General features: G+C 29.9%; 1 protein-coding gene across 1 annotated transcript; it reads left to right on the top strand.

The window, feature by feature from the left end:
- Positions 1 to 3,777: 3,777 nt before the first annotated feature.
- LOC107616968 (uncharacterized) lies at positions 3,778 to 4,670 on the top strand. The gene is made up of 3 exons (XM_016318822.3): positions 3,778 to 3,938; positions 4,203 to 4,265; positions 4,358 to 4,670. The coding sequence occupies exons 1-3, from the start codon at positions 3,867 to 3,869 to the stop codon at positions 4,526 to 4,528; spliced, it is 306 nt and encodes a 101-aa protein (XP_016174308.1). The 5' UTR covers positions 3,778 to 3,866; the 3' UTR covers positions 4,529 to 4,670.
- Positions 4,671 to 15,934: the final 11,264 nt, after the last annotated feature.

Here is a 15,934-nt window from a genome sequence, read left to right as displayed (position 1 = left end):
GGTGTATTTTTATTCTGATAAGTTCTACATAATTCAAAACTCTTGCTCTTCCTCTTCCTCATCTTCTTATTTCGTTTTCTTATAATTTTTGTTGGGAGAAAAAATCAAACAAAGAAGAAAAAAATACATAATATTACAAAATTAATAGAAAGAAGAGGAGGAAAAAAAATGCAGCAACAACAACAGTAATAAAAAACAACGATAAAGATAAAACATGCGAAGAAAAATGAGAAAAAACAGGAAGAGGAGGAGGAGAAAAAGGAACGTGAAGAAGAAACGTCTTCCATAATGGTGAGTGAGAGCGCGCTTTGGAAACGGTTGAATGATGCGCGTGTTATTACGCTCCAATGAGTAAATATAATTTTTGTTAAACTTGATCCAACTTGTAAAACTTGTATGTGTAGCATAACTCATAATTCTAATAAATACTAGTTAATCTTAATATATTCTACAGAGTTCATATAAATGCACGTTATTTTCTTATCCGAAGGCTAGCTACAAGCATGTTATACTAGTGATAGGTGAAGATAAACGCTTAGGGTTAATTTGGTTGAGAATTGGATTAAGATGCTTTAATTATTTGATTAATTCAATTATATTAGCTACCTAAAAATTAATTTTTTATATTATTTTATTTAAAATAATCTTTAAATAAATAATATTTTTTGAATAATCAATTATTTCTACTTAAAAAATCCATATATTCTATAAAAATATGATTATATATTCGCTTTATTTATCAAGCAAAAAACTTTTTCTCTTCTTCTCTTTTTTTCTTTTTTCTTTATATTTTTTTTATACAAAAAAAATCAACTTTAATTAGATAATAATAATTATTCTAAAAAGATTTTAATATAATATATATTTTTTTAACTTTATTTTTGAAAGATTTAAAATAAAAATATATTAATTAAAAAATAATTTCTTATTAAACTCCGATCCACTATTATTTAATATTGACTTTTTATCGAACTTACTTTTTTAATAAATTTTAAATATTTAAAATTTATTAATTTTTAAATTAAGTATTAACTATTTAATTTTTTGACAATTAAACACTAAATTTGTAGCCAACATAGCCTATGATGATTGCTATACAACTATGGTGTCTAGCTTAATTTGAACTCAGCGTTTTTGGGTTCAAATATAATTGGACTTTTAATATTGTGAGGACGAGGGACGGATTAATTAATTGGGTAATGTTAGAAAGATAAAAAAAAATTAAAATTTATTTTATTTAATAATAAATTTTAGATTTTTTTTGTTAATTTATTTTGGTTATCAAACATTTTCGTAATTAATTTATCCACAAAAATTTATGTCAATGATCAACATACATGAGGATTAGATTATTTATCATATATAATATCATAAATAGTATATAAATCATTCATATAAATTCCCATTTTTGGGAGCATTTTTGGCAAGCCTATGTATCACACTAGTTATTATATAATTAGGGAGATTTTGGCTTGCAAGAATGTAATATTGACTAAGAAATTAAAGTAAAGGGCCTTTGAGTTCAAGGCATGCATCAAATAATAATGAGAAAATGACATACAAAGTCAAAGTTTATGTGGATACCTAATTAGTTTATGTGATTTTCATTTTCATTTTGGAATGGCATTAGATTCTGATTCGAGTGGGTGAACTGGCATGGATTTACTATATAGTATTTAGGGGTGGTAATGGGTAGGGTATGGTAGGGTTTGGAGTCAACTCTAATCCTACCTGCGGGTTGAGATTTTTATATAAACTCAACCCTACCCTATTCGCGGGTTGAGAATATCTCAACCCTAACCTACCCGCTCTTAACCCGCGGATACCCGACTCTACCCGCGGATTACAAAAAAAATGCAATGTTATTATATAACTTGATGATAATTTAAAATAGAACTGACTTTTATGTAAAAAAAGTTTATTAAATTATCAATTAATGATCTTCTTTTAACGACTAAGGATCTTTTGTATTTAGTGAGAAATCTTTAGTTCAACATCTACTTAAAATATATTTTTATATAAGTATATAACATATACATATATAGGGTGCGGATTGGTCGAGTAGGGTTAAGGCTCAATCCGCACCCTACCCGACCCGCACAAAAACCCTACCCGCACCCTACCCGACCGGATAGGGTCGGATTGAGTACCCGCAGATAGGGTACATATTCCCCCCTAATAGTATTCAGTTCACATAAATAAGGTATATACATATATAATTATTAATTAAACAAATACATATGCGTGATCGGTGCTGTGTGTGTATTACTTGAAAAATATCATCTATGCCATAATTAATTAAAAAGATAAGTAGGTTTTGTAGTAGTAGCTAGGTTCATATATAGGCCTTAAATAAATTCAAACTAGTTAAGACTTAGAGCTAGCACCAACTATTCACTTGGCACATGATAGAGTCAACATTTATCTATTTGACTATAGCTTTGTGGCAAGCATGGCGACCCAATTTGGTTAATTATCACCATATCATAAGCTTAAAAAATATATATCAAAACTAAAAAAATGGGTATTCCTAGGTTGGGCAGATTTGACTCTTATGCGTGTATGAAATTTATGAGAAACTTATCTCTCGTCCTTGAAAAATGAAAATACTCGTTCTTCAAAATTAGTTTAATAAGTAATAGTTTTTATAATTTTACAAAATTTTAATTAAATCTTATATTTTAAAAAATTATAATTGAAAAAATAATAAGAACCTATTGAGATAGTATACTAATAAATTTCAGGACAAAATTTGTCTCTTATTTTTGGCAAACAAAATAACAACTATAACATAAATTATGGTAAATAAAGTATGAAAAAATAAAAAGTGGGACAAAATCATTTGTCGATGCCCAATAAATAAAAGTATGGTAACTATATTTATTAAATTTAGTGTTCAATAGCTAAAAATTATTAAATAACTCAACATATTTGATTAAATTGCATAATATAATATGTAACAACATATTAATTAGGGTAAAGTATATTTTTTATCCCTAAAGTTTGGCAAAAATTTTAAAAATACCCCTAAATTTTATTTTGTTTTAATTTTGTCCCAAAAATTTTCAATTTGCATCAAATATACCCTCGACGGCTAAATTTTCAAAAAATTTAAGACCAATCTAACAATAATACATGAAAATTATGCTTAATTTGCTTGTGTTGAGGGTTATTCTTATGAAATTGTTGTTGAATTGATTTTAAATTTTTTGAAAAATTAACCATCAGGAGTATATTTGATACAAATCAAAAACTTTTAAAACAAAATTAAAATAAAATAAAATTTAAGAATATTTTTAAAATTTTTATTAAACTTTAATGACAAAAAATATACTTTGGCCTATTAACTATTATCTTTACAGAGTAATGACTTAAAAAATATTCTCTGAAATAAATTAGAAGCCCCAAAAGAACCTTACTAATAAGGAAACCTCTACCATAAGATGGGCCTAAGCCATTTTAATGGAGGATAAACAAAAGAAAATAATGGTAACATGCATAAGCTAGCACTTTTTCCCCCACTTTATTTTTTGGCCACAATCCAACCAAATATCTCAGGCATTGAATGTCCCAAGCAAGCAAGAAAACTTTGTTCCCAATCTGGCCACGGGATCCAAAAGTATTAAAGCAACGTTTCTTTGATTATGGCCACAAATATTTTTCCTTCCAATCACCAAAAGACCCCGTGAATGCATTGAAAAAAAATTAATGGTCCTTATTGGTATGTATATATAGGTCTAATCTATGAATTGTCTACATTAAGTGCTTTTTGTTATGGGCTACAATTTCTACCCATCAAATTACATATTCTTTCGTGTACCAAAAAATATTCTTGAGATCAAATCTAGGCTTCTTTGTCATCATACATGGAAAAGAGATCTTGCTCCATTGAACTAGAGCCTAGGACCTTAAGTCAAGTGCAACTCATCCAAGTTAGGGTAATTCAATTTTGTTTCACTATTTATTCCCAATTATTTTATTTACTTTGGAGGTTTATTAATTCATTTCTTGTTAGTGTTTAGGGTATTTTCTTGTTCTAAATTTATGCGAATAATTTTTTTTCTCTTATTTGTCATTATGACTTGATTTTGATTTTGATTTTAAGGACGATCATTACACGTCTGAATTTGACTTTTAAATTTGTTCATTTGTAACTAATTTATAAATATTTTTATAAGCATTCGCTAAATTTATTCATGCAGGAAGTGGCTGCGGATGTAGTTCAAAAGTTAGAACCAAGAGAAGCCTCAGCTCTCTTTGTTGAGGTACATGAATTAATTAATTAATTAATTATTACACTTGGTTAATTATTCTTTAATAATTATTACTGAATAATGGTTATTTTTGTGAATGGAAGGGGCTGATGCATCCAATGAAGGATGAAAATGGAGGCAAAATTGAGAAGGCAGAGGATATTCTTAATGATGATGATGATGATGAGATTAAAGAATGTGAATGCCAATGTTCCTTCAACAATGAAAACACAAATCATGTTAATCTAAAAGAGCCTCTTTCAGCACCATTTTAAGTTAGTGTCAATTGCTTAGCTATATTATTCCATGCTTGTATTTATTAGTCTCCTTTTAAAATAATAATAAAAATAAAACTGATCTTGAAAGATTAAGTTATGTAAATGAAAATGTTGCTAATAAAGGACAAAGTTGGAAATATACATTTGAGACTTCCTCTTCTTCCTAGCTCCTATTCTTTAACCATTTTTTTTTTTTTTTTTTGGTTTTGTGCTTGCTAGGCAAATTTTTTAAAGGTTAAAAATATACAAGATGGGCCATCAATATTGGGCCAAACTCCTGTTGTCATTATAAAAAGAAAGGCCGAGTAATTATTATCTATAAAACTGAAAGGCCCAGTAATTTTTGGAGTAAGTACCAAAAGCTTAAAAGATTAAACTTAAAAATTTGAAAATAAATTTATGGTAAATGATATCGACCAAAATAATTGTGATAAAGAAAAAAATGGGGACAGCTTTGGAGTGCATATAATAGGATTTATTTTTCATAGTTTTAGGATTTTGTTTTCTATGTATATATAGTATATGTGGATGGAAGACCACATCTAAACATTAAATACGGTTTTGTAGGTTTGGTACGATTAACTTACGGATTAATTGTCAACGAAGTATAATTCAAATGGTCTAATCTTTTCATTCTTATTTAAAAATTTTGGATTTAAATTTCATTTTTAACTTTGAAAAAAAAAAAACTTACAAACTAATTAAGTATAATGAGTTATTTGTAGCGTAACCCAAATATTCTAATAGCCCAATATAATATATAAAAATGTCAAGTGAATAAGTGTTTTTTAATTTTTTTAAACTAAGTCTCAATTAAATTTTTAAAAAGAATTTTTTTCTAAATAGTAAAAACACATAAGTTTTATGAAATTAATATAGATATTTTTTATAATTAACACATAAATAAAAAAAGACATAAAATTTTTGAAAATAAATATAGAAAATTTTAGATAAAACATATAAATTTTGTATAAATGAAAGAACTTGAGGAAAATAAGAAGAGAAAAGAAGAAAAAAAATAGAAAAATAAGTAGAGGAATAAAATGCAAGAGAAGATAAGAAGAAAAAGAAAATTAAGAGAGATAAGAACAAAAAACAATATCAGAAGCGGGAAAAAAAAGTCTAATAAATGTGAAGGGAGAAAGAAGAAGAATAAAGATTAAGGGGGAAAGAAGAAAAAAAAAAAGTTTAATCATAATTTTTTGGTTATTCTAGAACAGTTAGTACCTTAGTGCAGAATTTGTTGAACAATAACTTATTTATCTATCTAGTAATATTATTTATTATTTCAAGCAAAAAGATTACCTTAATTTCTAAAGCCAAATATACCAAACACTAATTATCCTATATATTATATCAACAAAAAATATTAGCCGATATATTATCTCCATCTACCTAAACTCCTAGGCTATAATTATCTCCATCTAATTAAATATAATGGCTATAATCTTCTTGGCACTACAAAGGAAAAAAAAATTATATATATATATATATATATATATATATATATATATATATATATATATATATATAATTTGTTTGTGGTCACGGACTCTCACACTCTTAACAACTCATTCGTCAATTTACATTTGTGTTTTGAACTTCACTTTGTTTCTTGCATCATACTTATATCATCATTTCTGTCTCATGCTCTTTAATTTCTTGTATTTTATAGCCTCATCGTTCGAGTAAGAAATCATAGATAAAATGTTTTTTCACATCACATTATCTTGTAGGTTAGATCCAACATTTAATTAACCCGTAGCTATTAATCAGAATACAACTTTCACTACACTAGATCTAACAGTTAGCAGCGGTTATAGAGCTGAATAGTAACAATTTTTAATCGCTGTAAAACGAATAACAGCAGTTACTAATCAGCTTTAAGATAGGATGCGACAAAATTTTTAGCAGGAATTAATAATAACCACTGGAATAATTGCTGCTAGTTGATATTTTGTTGCGGATTGGTTTGGCGGCAATTCTAACTACTACAAAAATGAAACAAAGCCTACTTGTAGCTAGCGGCAGTTATTAACCGCTGCAAAATGTTCAATGCTAAAATTATTTATTTCAATTATAGCAGTGGATTCATAACTGTTACTAAATGACGTATTACAGTTTTTTTTAAGCCGAATTTTTTAATAGGTGACCAATTCGTTAATTCATTTTACGTTCTTTCACTATGTAATTTGCTTTAATTTAGTAAAACACACAACAACCAATCAAATTAAAAAATAAAAAATAGCATAAAAATATATACGCAAAAGTCAATATATATAATATTAATTTGTCTTAAGTGCATCAGTGAATATTAAGAAGAAATAAATAACTCAAAAGTAATTAAAGAGTGAACAATTAAAAAGTTATCAGATTCAAGTGTATCTATTTTTGTTGACTCAAACTCATGATTTATCATGCACATTATTAGTGCCAGAAGATAATCTTGCTCGGGATAAGGTCGGTGCATTTTTCAAAGAATCCAGATCTGCAGCTATGTCAGGTGGCAAATTATCTTCTTGTTACTGGATTCGGTATCTTAACAAATTCTCCATTATCTGTCTCTTTGCCTTTTTCTTTGCTGTCTCTAGGTTTAGTTCTGCTGCCTCTGCTTTAAATTCTGCAATCTCCTTCTGATTCTCCTCAATTTGCACATCGAAGTCCGACTATTGTGTAATATTACAAAAACACTAAGTGGGACATGGTCCGAAACCTAGTCCACGAACTCGTCTTGGGTGCACCTTTCCAAGAACTTGTGTAAGGGGATCATTCTATGAAAGCTCCTTATTAGATGCATCTTTACCCTCAATTTGTGCAATTGCTTCTTGCAGACATAGGAGATTTAGAGTTACACTAATTTTAAATTCACTGTTGTAAATTCAAAAAGAAAAGTGAAAAATAAAAAATATGTCTTACACCAACAACACGGACATCGTCATTTATATACGAGTCATCATTTTTTATGAGTCATGGTCCATATCTCTCTCCTACCAATGCACTTTCTCTGTCGTTGCTCCTATAACATTCATGTGGATACAATCATATAACAAACAACACTATATTACAAAAAAAGAAGCAAAAATCTAAAACTAAATTTAAATTGATTACTTTTTCGTGTTTTTATATGGCCAATGTTTTAGAACCCTAATATGTGTAACATTACTTTGAATGATTTATAGCATTTTTTTTACATTTCTATAAACAAAAAACAAACATAAATGTGCATGGGATGAATTAATACAACATGAGAGGTCTATGAAATAGTCATGTACGGTTTTAGAAAAAAAGTATAAAATAAAGGTATTTTGGGTAGAAGTTTTTTTACTATCACAACCAATTCAACATATTTAATAGTAATTCAGAAAATTTGAAATTGAATAGAATCAATTCATTATTTGTTACTTTTGTGTCGTCCTTCGTTCGATATTAAAAAAAATCATTTTCAGTGATTATTTGCATCTATATATTTCTGATAATTTATGGTTGGCATTATTATTATTATTATTATTATTATTATTATAGCAACCTTTCAAGCTAATTGGATCATGGTGGTGGCAAAATGACTATCATAAAGAAAAGATAAAATTCCAATGGTATTGAGAATTAATTTATTTTTAACTCAAATAATATATGTATATATGTCGATCTTATAATAAAGATATTATGTGTAGTATGTGTTGATTTTTATGTCAAAGATAAAGTTTTTTGATATAAGATTTAATAGTCTCAGAACATTTGGACCATTAAATGATCCATAATAAAATATATTTTTTAAATTTTTTAATAATTATTAAATAGTTTTTATTTAATTTTAATTATAAATTAATTTTTTATATATTATTTAATTATAAAATCTATTTTTATTTTATAAATTATTATTTTATCATTCATCTATCATGTTTATTAATAATCAAAAACAAAAACAATAACAAAATAGATCTTCCATTAATCGTAATAAATATTTTGGCAATCCTAATCAATTAGAATTTTATCATTGATCCGTTACATCCTTAAACGCTGGTAAAATCGTATTTCTTAGAAGTTCAATCGATTGGACATATAACACAATCGATTAAATTTTGAAAGGCATGTGGATTTTTTCTAATTCAGTCGATTGTTCTTGTTACCTAATCGAATGAAGTCATCAAAGTAATATGAATTTTCACAATTCAATCGATTGATTGTGTTACCCAATCGATTGGTGGTGTTTTTTAATTTTTTTTCTAAGATACACAAATAAACGTATCCAATGGAAGTGTTTGAATTGCTAGACTTGGTAGTTAAATATTTAATATTTAAAATATTATAATTTTGAGTAATATTTTAAGTTAGTCCCAAAATATTTTTTATTGAACGTTTTTGTCCTCAAAGATAAGTACCAGTGATATAATTCGTAGTTAGTTACTTCGATTTAGAGATTTGATAAAATGCTAATTGATTCGATTTGCTATGACGCTCAACCAATTCCATAAATCGAATTTATCTAATTCGATTTATCATGGAATATAAGCTATATAAATACTATCAAAACGTTGAACGTTCATCATAGTGCGACTCACAATGACAAAAGAAATACAAACTATATAATTTTTTTAGTATAATAATCCAATAATATATTTTAAGTCCACACTTTTAAATATTGTTGGCTAATTAATAATAAAAAATAATAAATTTTATTTACTTTCTAATATTCTTCAATGTATGTAAATTAAATTACTAAAGGATAAAAAAATATTTTTCATTACACAATCAATTTCAAGAATAAAGAATCGAAACGAAAAATTGCAACATTATTAGAGATTCTATTGACTAACCTCGATTTTTTAATCAAAACAATAGACTATTTTCTAAACATTACAATGAAGAAATTGATTGGATCTCTGCCGATTGCTGCAACTATGATTATCGCATAATTAACGACAAATATTGGATATTAAAGAGATGGATAAACAAGGAAGAAAAATTAGATATTAAGTAGATGGATAAATGATGAACAAAAATAATTGATAATTAAAGAGATTGATAAATGATTCCAATTATAGAATTGAGTAATTGATGATAGATTATTCACCAATTTATAATCTTAATTAAAAAAAATAAGATTAGAGTATCTAAATCAAATAAAAACTTAAAAATAGATTTTATAAGTAAATAATATATAAAAAATTAATTTATAATTAAAATTAAATAAAAACTATTTAATAATTATTAAAAAATTTAAAAAATATATTTTGTTATAGGTTCATTTAATAGTCTAAACGTTATAAAACCATTTGTGCTAAATTTCTTATACTTTGGGAATATATACATTGAGACATATATATAGTTTATAAATATCTTCAACTACTTATTTTTATTGTTTATTTACCAAAAATCTATAGTATATAAAAACATTTAAAATATTTAAAATTATTTTATTAATGAATGATTATATATCTATATGTTAAATCCCTATCGCAAGACATATGAGTAACCAAGTAGTATTTTTCTTATTATGTGAGTGCAGCAAAGTCAAGGGAATTATGCTTTGGAATTATTATTATTTTTCATTGGAGTGGATGCTAGGGTTCTTGTGAAAAGATACAAAATCAAGGAGGTGCTTGATTCTCAAACTATAGAAAAGGATTGATTTAAAATGTATATATAAATTAAGTTGCACGTGATCAACTCCTACATAAATTTATGTTCATGTAATTTTTTTTTCCGGTTAAATCAAATGTATTATTAATTTGTTATCACTTTAAAAAATACTATTTAAATTTTTGCTCCATATCTTAAAACTTAGAATGAAACTTTAAATTGGTCTTTAACAATATTTTTCTAGCTAGACGTACAATTTAATTTTTAATAAAAAATTATAAACTTATTTTTAATCTTTAAAATATGTTAAAATTAGACCTGACATTAAGAATGACAATAAATTATACTATCTGACTCTTGTACCTTATTTTATATAGATTCCATTCCATTTAAATACTTATGAATAATAAAATTTTGGATTGTAATTTATTTCACTTTTGAAAATTTTAAATTAATTTTTATATTTAGGCGGGTGGAGATGAATGCCTTCTATTACCTGATCCTTTACGTGATTTTTTAAAGTATGATTAGCAATTAATAATATATTATTTAGATGATTATTAGATTGATTAGTTAAGCTATTCTTGTAATGAACTTGTTAGTTATAACCAATATAAATAGCAAGGCAACTAATAGAATTAGTAACTGATTGTCAATTTCATTTCATTCATCTTTCATCGTTCTTTCTTACCGTGTTCTCTGAAAACTTCTTTTTCTCTCTTCCTCCAACAACTTCCCACATTCTTAACATGGTATCAGAGCCTTTAGATCTATGACACTCTTTACCATCTCCTTCTTCTTCCTCTTCTCCTAAACTCACACCATAGAGACTGATGAGAGCTGCTTGGTTCTTTCCACGACAGTGTTCCGATCAGCGAGTTCAAGAGGAGAAGTTCTGAATCTCACATTTCAAGATTCATTGATTACTCTTCATTCTTTTTTAGTTCTTGATTCTTTTTTTTTTGTGCCTTTTACTCCATTGCTTCCAATTTTTTTTCTTCGTGGTTTCTCTCATGGATTCTCAACAAGGTGATCTCGGCAATGCTACTCCGAATGTCGATCTCAATACTCTGTCTCAGTTGCTTCTTCAGATTACTCAACTTCATAATCGGTTGAATCAACCTTCAATACATCCTTCGGCTAATCCTAACAGTCCATATATATTTTCTTCATCCAGGTGAGAGTCCAGGAAACCCTATAATTTCCTTTCAACTCAATTCTCAGAACTACACTACATGGTCTTGATCTATATGGCTAGTCTTGAAATCGAAGAACAAGATCCCTTTTATTGACGGTTCTCTCTCCAGGCCTGAAATTTCTAATCCCTTATTCACTGCTTGGGATCGCTGTAATACATTTGTTCTCTCATGGTTAAATCTGTCCCTATCTCAAGATATACTTCAAAGTGTGATATGGAGGGATGATGCATATGATTTATGGAATGATCTGCGAAGAAGATATTACTAGGGTGATCTCTATCATGTGTCTGAACTGTATGAAGAATTATACAATGCTAAGCAAGGTGATCTTAACATCACATCCTATTTCACAAAAATGAAGGGTCTTTGGGAAGAAATTGACAATTTCATACTAATCCCTTTGTGTACCACATGCACCAGTGACTGTAATTGTGGGTTAGGAGTGATGCGTTTTTACAGAAATGAAGACTACATAGCAAGATTCCTCCGAGGTCTCAATGAACAGTTTTCCACAGCCAAGACTCAGATCATGTTGCTAAAACCCCTCCCCGATATTGACACCGTTTTTCCATGTTAAGTCAACAAGAACGCCAATTCAGCCCCTCACTTGATTTACAAGATTTCAAGATTTTGTACGCTGTAACACAAGGTCAAAACTCTAATAGAGGCAGAAGTAGGGGTAGAGGGGGCACTACAGGCAGAGGGAGAGGTCAAGAAAGAGGTTACAACACCAAACATTGCTCTTTTGTGAAAAAACTGGCCATATAATAGACACATGCTATAAGAAGCATAGTCTGCCTCCTCACTTACAAAGAAATGGTGCTGCCAACAACACATTCACTGATGAAGTTGATGAAACCAGTAATTCACAAAATGCCAATGTTAAAAAGGGTGAGAGCTCAGCTTATAGCCTGACCAATGACCCAAGGAATGCACTGATATCACTTCTTCAACAGTCCACACCACCATCATCCACAATCAATCAAATTTCTACACAACAATCCAAGAATCTCAATATCACTCAAGGTACTATTCTTGCTATCTCGTTATCTGTTAATAAAAAATTTCTCAAATCTGGTGCCTGGGTTATAGACACAGGTGCCACAGATCATGTATATTTTTCACTTGATTTCTTTCATTCATTCACTAACATCACTCCAATCTCAGTACACTTACCTGATAGGTCCATAGTTGTTACAAAAATTGTCGGAACAGTCTATTTTTCTCAAGATTTATACATTACAAATGTCCTTTATATACCATCATTCAAGTTTAATTTGATGTCGGTTTCTAAAGTCACTTCATTACTAAATTGTCTATTTCTCATCTCTCACAAATTCTGTCAGATTTGGGACCATCATCTATTGAAGATGATTGGCACAACTAAGAGTAATGGTGGATTATATGCGCTCGATCACACAAAAACACACACTGAGGTCTCTCATTCATCACCAAACACACCGCATCATATAAACACACATGCATCATCATCACGAGCCCAAAGCAATCAAATTTGGTATAAAAGATTGGGGCATCCAAGTAATTCTGTTTTAGAAACTATGAAGAAAGTTTTCCCTTTTATTGATTGTGATAATGACAATTCACCTTGTGAACCCTGCCACTTAGCTAAGCAAAAGAAAATTTCTTTTTCAATAAGTAATTATGTTACACAGTCTGTATTTGACCTTATACAGGTAGACATTTGGGGGCCAATTTCTATTACATCCGTTTCTGGTTATAAGTATTTCTTAACCATAGTAGATGATCATAGCCGTTTTACTTGGATAAGATTCATGAAGACAAAATCTGAAGTCTCTAGTTTACTGCAAAATTTCACAAAAATGATTGAAAATCAATTTTCAAAATCAATAAAATGTATAAGATCTGACAACGGTCCAGAATTTAACCTTGTTGATTTTTATGCTTCAAAAGAAATTTTACACCAAAATTCATGTGTGGAAACTCCTCAACAAAATGGAGTTGTTGAGAGAAAATACTAGCACATTCTTGTAGTAACTAGATCACTCTTATTTCAGTCTCATATTCCTAAATATTTTTGGCATCTTGATCTCCCATGCTGTGCATTTGATCAATCGAATTCCAAGTCCAATTATTCAAAATGTGTCTCCATTTGAAAAATTACATGGACGATTACCTGATTAGCTCATCTCAAAATTTTTGGATGCCTAGCTTTTGCTTCCACTTTAACTCATAATCGAAAGAAATTAGATGCAAGAGCAACTAAATGATGTTTTTTGGGTTATAAAGAAGATGTCAAAGGTTTTTTCCTATATGATTTAAAAACAAGACAATTTTTTCTTTCGAGAAATGTTTTCTTCTGAGTCTGTATTTCCTTTTATTTCAAAAGACAATTCAGAAGCACCTTCGCCTACTATGCATGCTATGCCGAACCCCTCTGTTCATTGAGATGATCTCTTCACACATGATCCATACACACACTTATACTTTACACAATCTGATATCACAAATCACACAAGTGTACATCCCGTCATTCCTCTTAACAATGTTTTCCCTCTTCCTCCGTCAATATCATTGCATTCCACAGAAAATAACTCACCACCACTGCCAGTGCATTCTTTAGAGCATAATCCTGTAGAACATATAGATAGATCATCTCATCTTAGAAGGTCTACTAGAGTCAAGAGGCCTCCAGTGTATCTAAAAATTTTTTAATGTGCAAATAGCATCACTACTCAACAATATGTACAATCATCTAATTACAAATATCTCATTTCTAATTATGTGTCTTACTCTTCATTATCCTCTACTCAACTCTCTTTTTCTCTTACTGTTACTACTATTAATGAACCAAAAACATATGAGGATGCTATCAGAGAAGATTGTTGGAGGAAGGCTATTAGTACAGAACTCTTGGCCCTTGAACAGTCTAAAACCTGGTCTCTTACCCTTTACCACATGGCAAGAAGGCAATCGGATGCCGTTTGGGTTTTCAAAGTGAAATTCAATCCTGATGGTTTAGTGGAGCGACATAAGGCAAGATTAGTGGCGAAAGGCTACACTCAACGCTATGGTTTAGATTATTTGGATACATTTAGTCCCGTGGTTAAAATCACCACTGTGAGACTAGTCTTGGACCTCACTGCCATCTATGGTTGGCACTGCCACCAACTTGACATAAACACTGCCTTCTTACATGGCGATTTGAAGGAAACAGTGTACATGCGACCTCCACCGGGATTACCCATCTCATCTCCTGACTTAGTGTGCAAGCTTGACAAGTCCCTCTATGGACTCAAGCAAGCAAGTCAACAATGGAATCTCAAGTTATGTTCAGTTTTTCTCACTCATGGTTACAAACAATCAAAGAATGACTATTCCCTTTTCACCAAGTCGGCTGCTAATTCTTCCTTTACTGTCATACTTGCTTATGTCGATGATTTAGTATTGACCGGCAATGATCTAACCAAAATTCAATCAATCAAAATCATCCTTGATGTTCAATTCAAGATCAAGGACCTTGGTAATCTCAAATATTTCCTTGGCTTCGAGGTTGCAAGAACTAAAGTTGGCATTAGTCTTTATCAAAGGAAGTATGCCTTAGATCTTTTGGAAGAATGTGACTTATTGGGTGCCAAACCAACCTCCACCCCTATAGAATATACCCTGAAGCTTTCAAAAGAGTCTGGTTTCCCTCTCACAAATGTTAAGCAGTATAGAAGAGTTATTGGGCGTTTGGTGTACCTAACGAATACACGGCCAGACATCAGTTTCACCGTAGGCAAGCTCAGTGAATTCCTCGACAAACCAACAGATTCTCATTTGCAAGCTGCATTTCATGTCCTCAAGTACATCAAGTCTGCACCAGCCTCTGGCTTATTCTTTGCAGCATCCTCAGAACTCAGACTTTATGGGTTTGCAGATTCTGATTGGGCTCAATGTCCAGATACACGTCGCTCTATCACGGAATTTTGCTTCTTTCTTGGCTCATCCCTCATCTTTTGAAAAAGCAAGAAACAATCAATAGTGTCTAGATCATCCTCTGAAGCAGAATACAGATCACTCGCCACAACCACTTATGAAGCTCGCTGGCTTTCCTATCTCCTCAAGGATCTTCAGATTCCTCATCCTCAACCCATCTCCTTGTATTGTGACAGTCAGTCTGCCCGGCACATCGCAACTAATCCAGTCTTCCATGAACGTACCAAGCACATTGAGATCGACTGTCACATCGTGCGTGATAAAATTCTTAGTGGCATGCTTCATCTCTTACCCATTCACACCACTGATCAAGTGGCTGATGTGTTTACAAAACTCTTGTCACTAGCTCCCTTTTCTTCTTGTGTTTTCAAGCTTGGCATGCTTGATTTTCATCAACCAAATACTGCCAGCTTGAGGGGGCAAATTACCTGACCCCTTACGTAATTTAGCTAGAGTATGATTAGTAATTAATAATATATTATTTAAATAATTATTAGATTGATTAGTTAAGTTATTATTGTAATGAATTTGTTAGTCATAGCCAATATAAATAGCCAGACAACTAACAGAATCAGTAACTGATTGCCAATTTCATTTCATTCATTTTTCATTTTCTTTCTTACTGTATTCTCTGAAAACTTCTTTTTCTCTCTTTCTCCAATAA

Source organism: Arachis ipaensis, chromosome B9, assembly GCF_059453495.1.
Source record: "Arachis ipaensis isolate K30076 ecotype BB chromosome B9, ASM5945349v1, whole genome shotgun sequence".
Taxonomy (NCBI): domain Eukaryota; kingdom Viridiplantae; phylum Streptophyta; class Magnoliopsida; order Fabales; family Fabaceae; genus Arachis; species Arachis ipaensis.
Note: the sequence above shows the minus strand (reverse complement) of the source record. Positions and strands in the feature narration are given on the sequence as shown.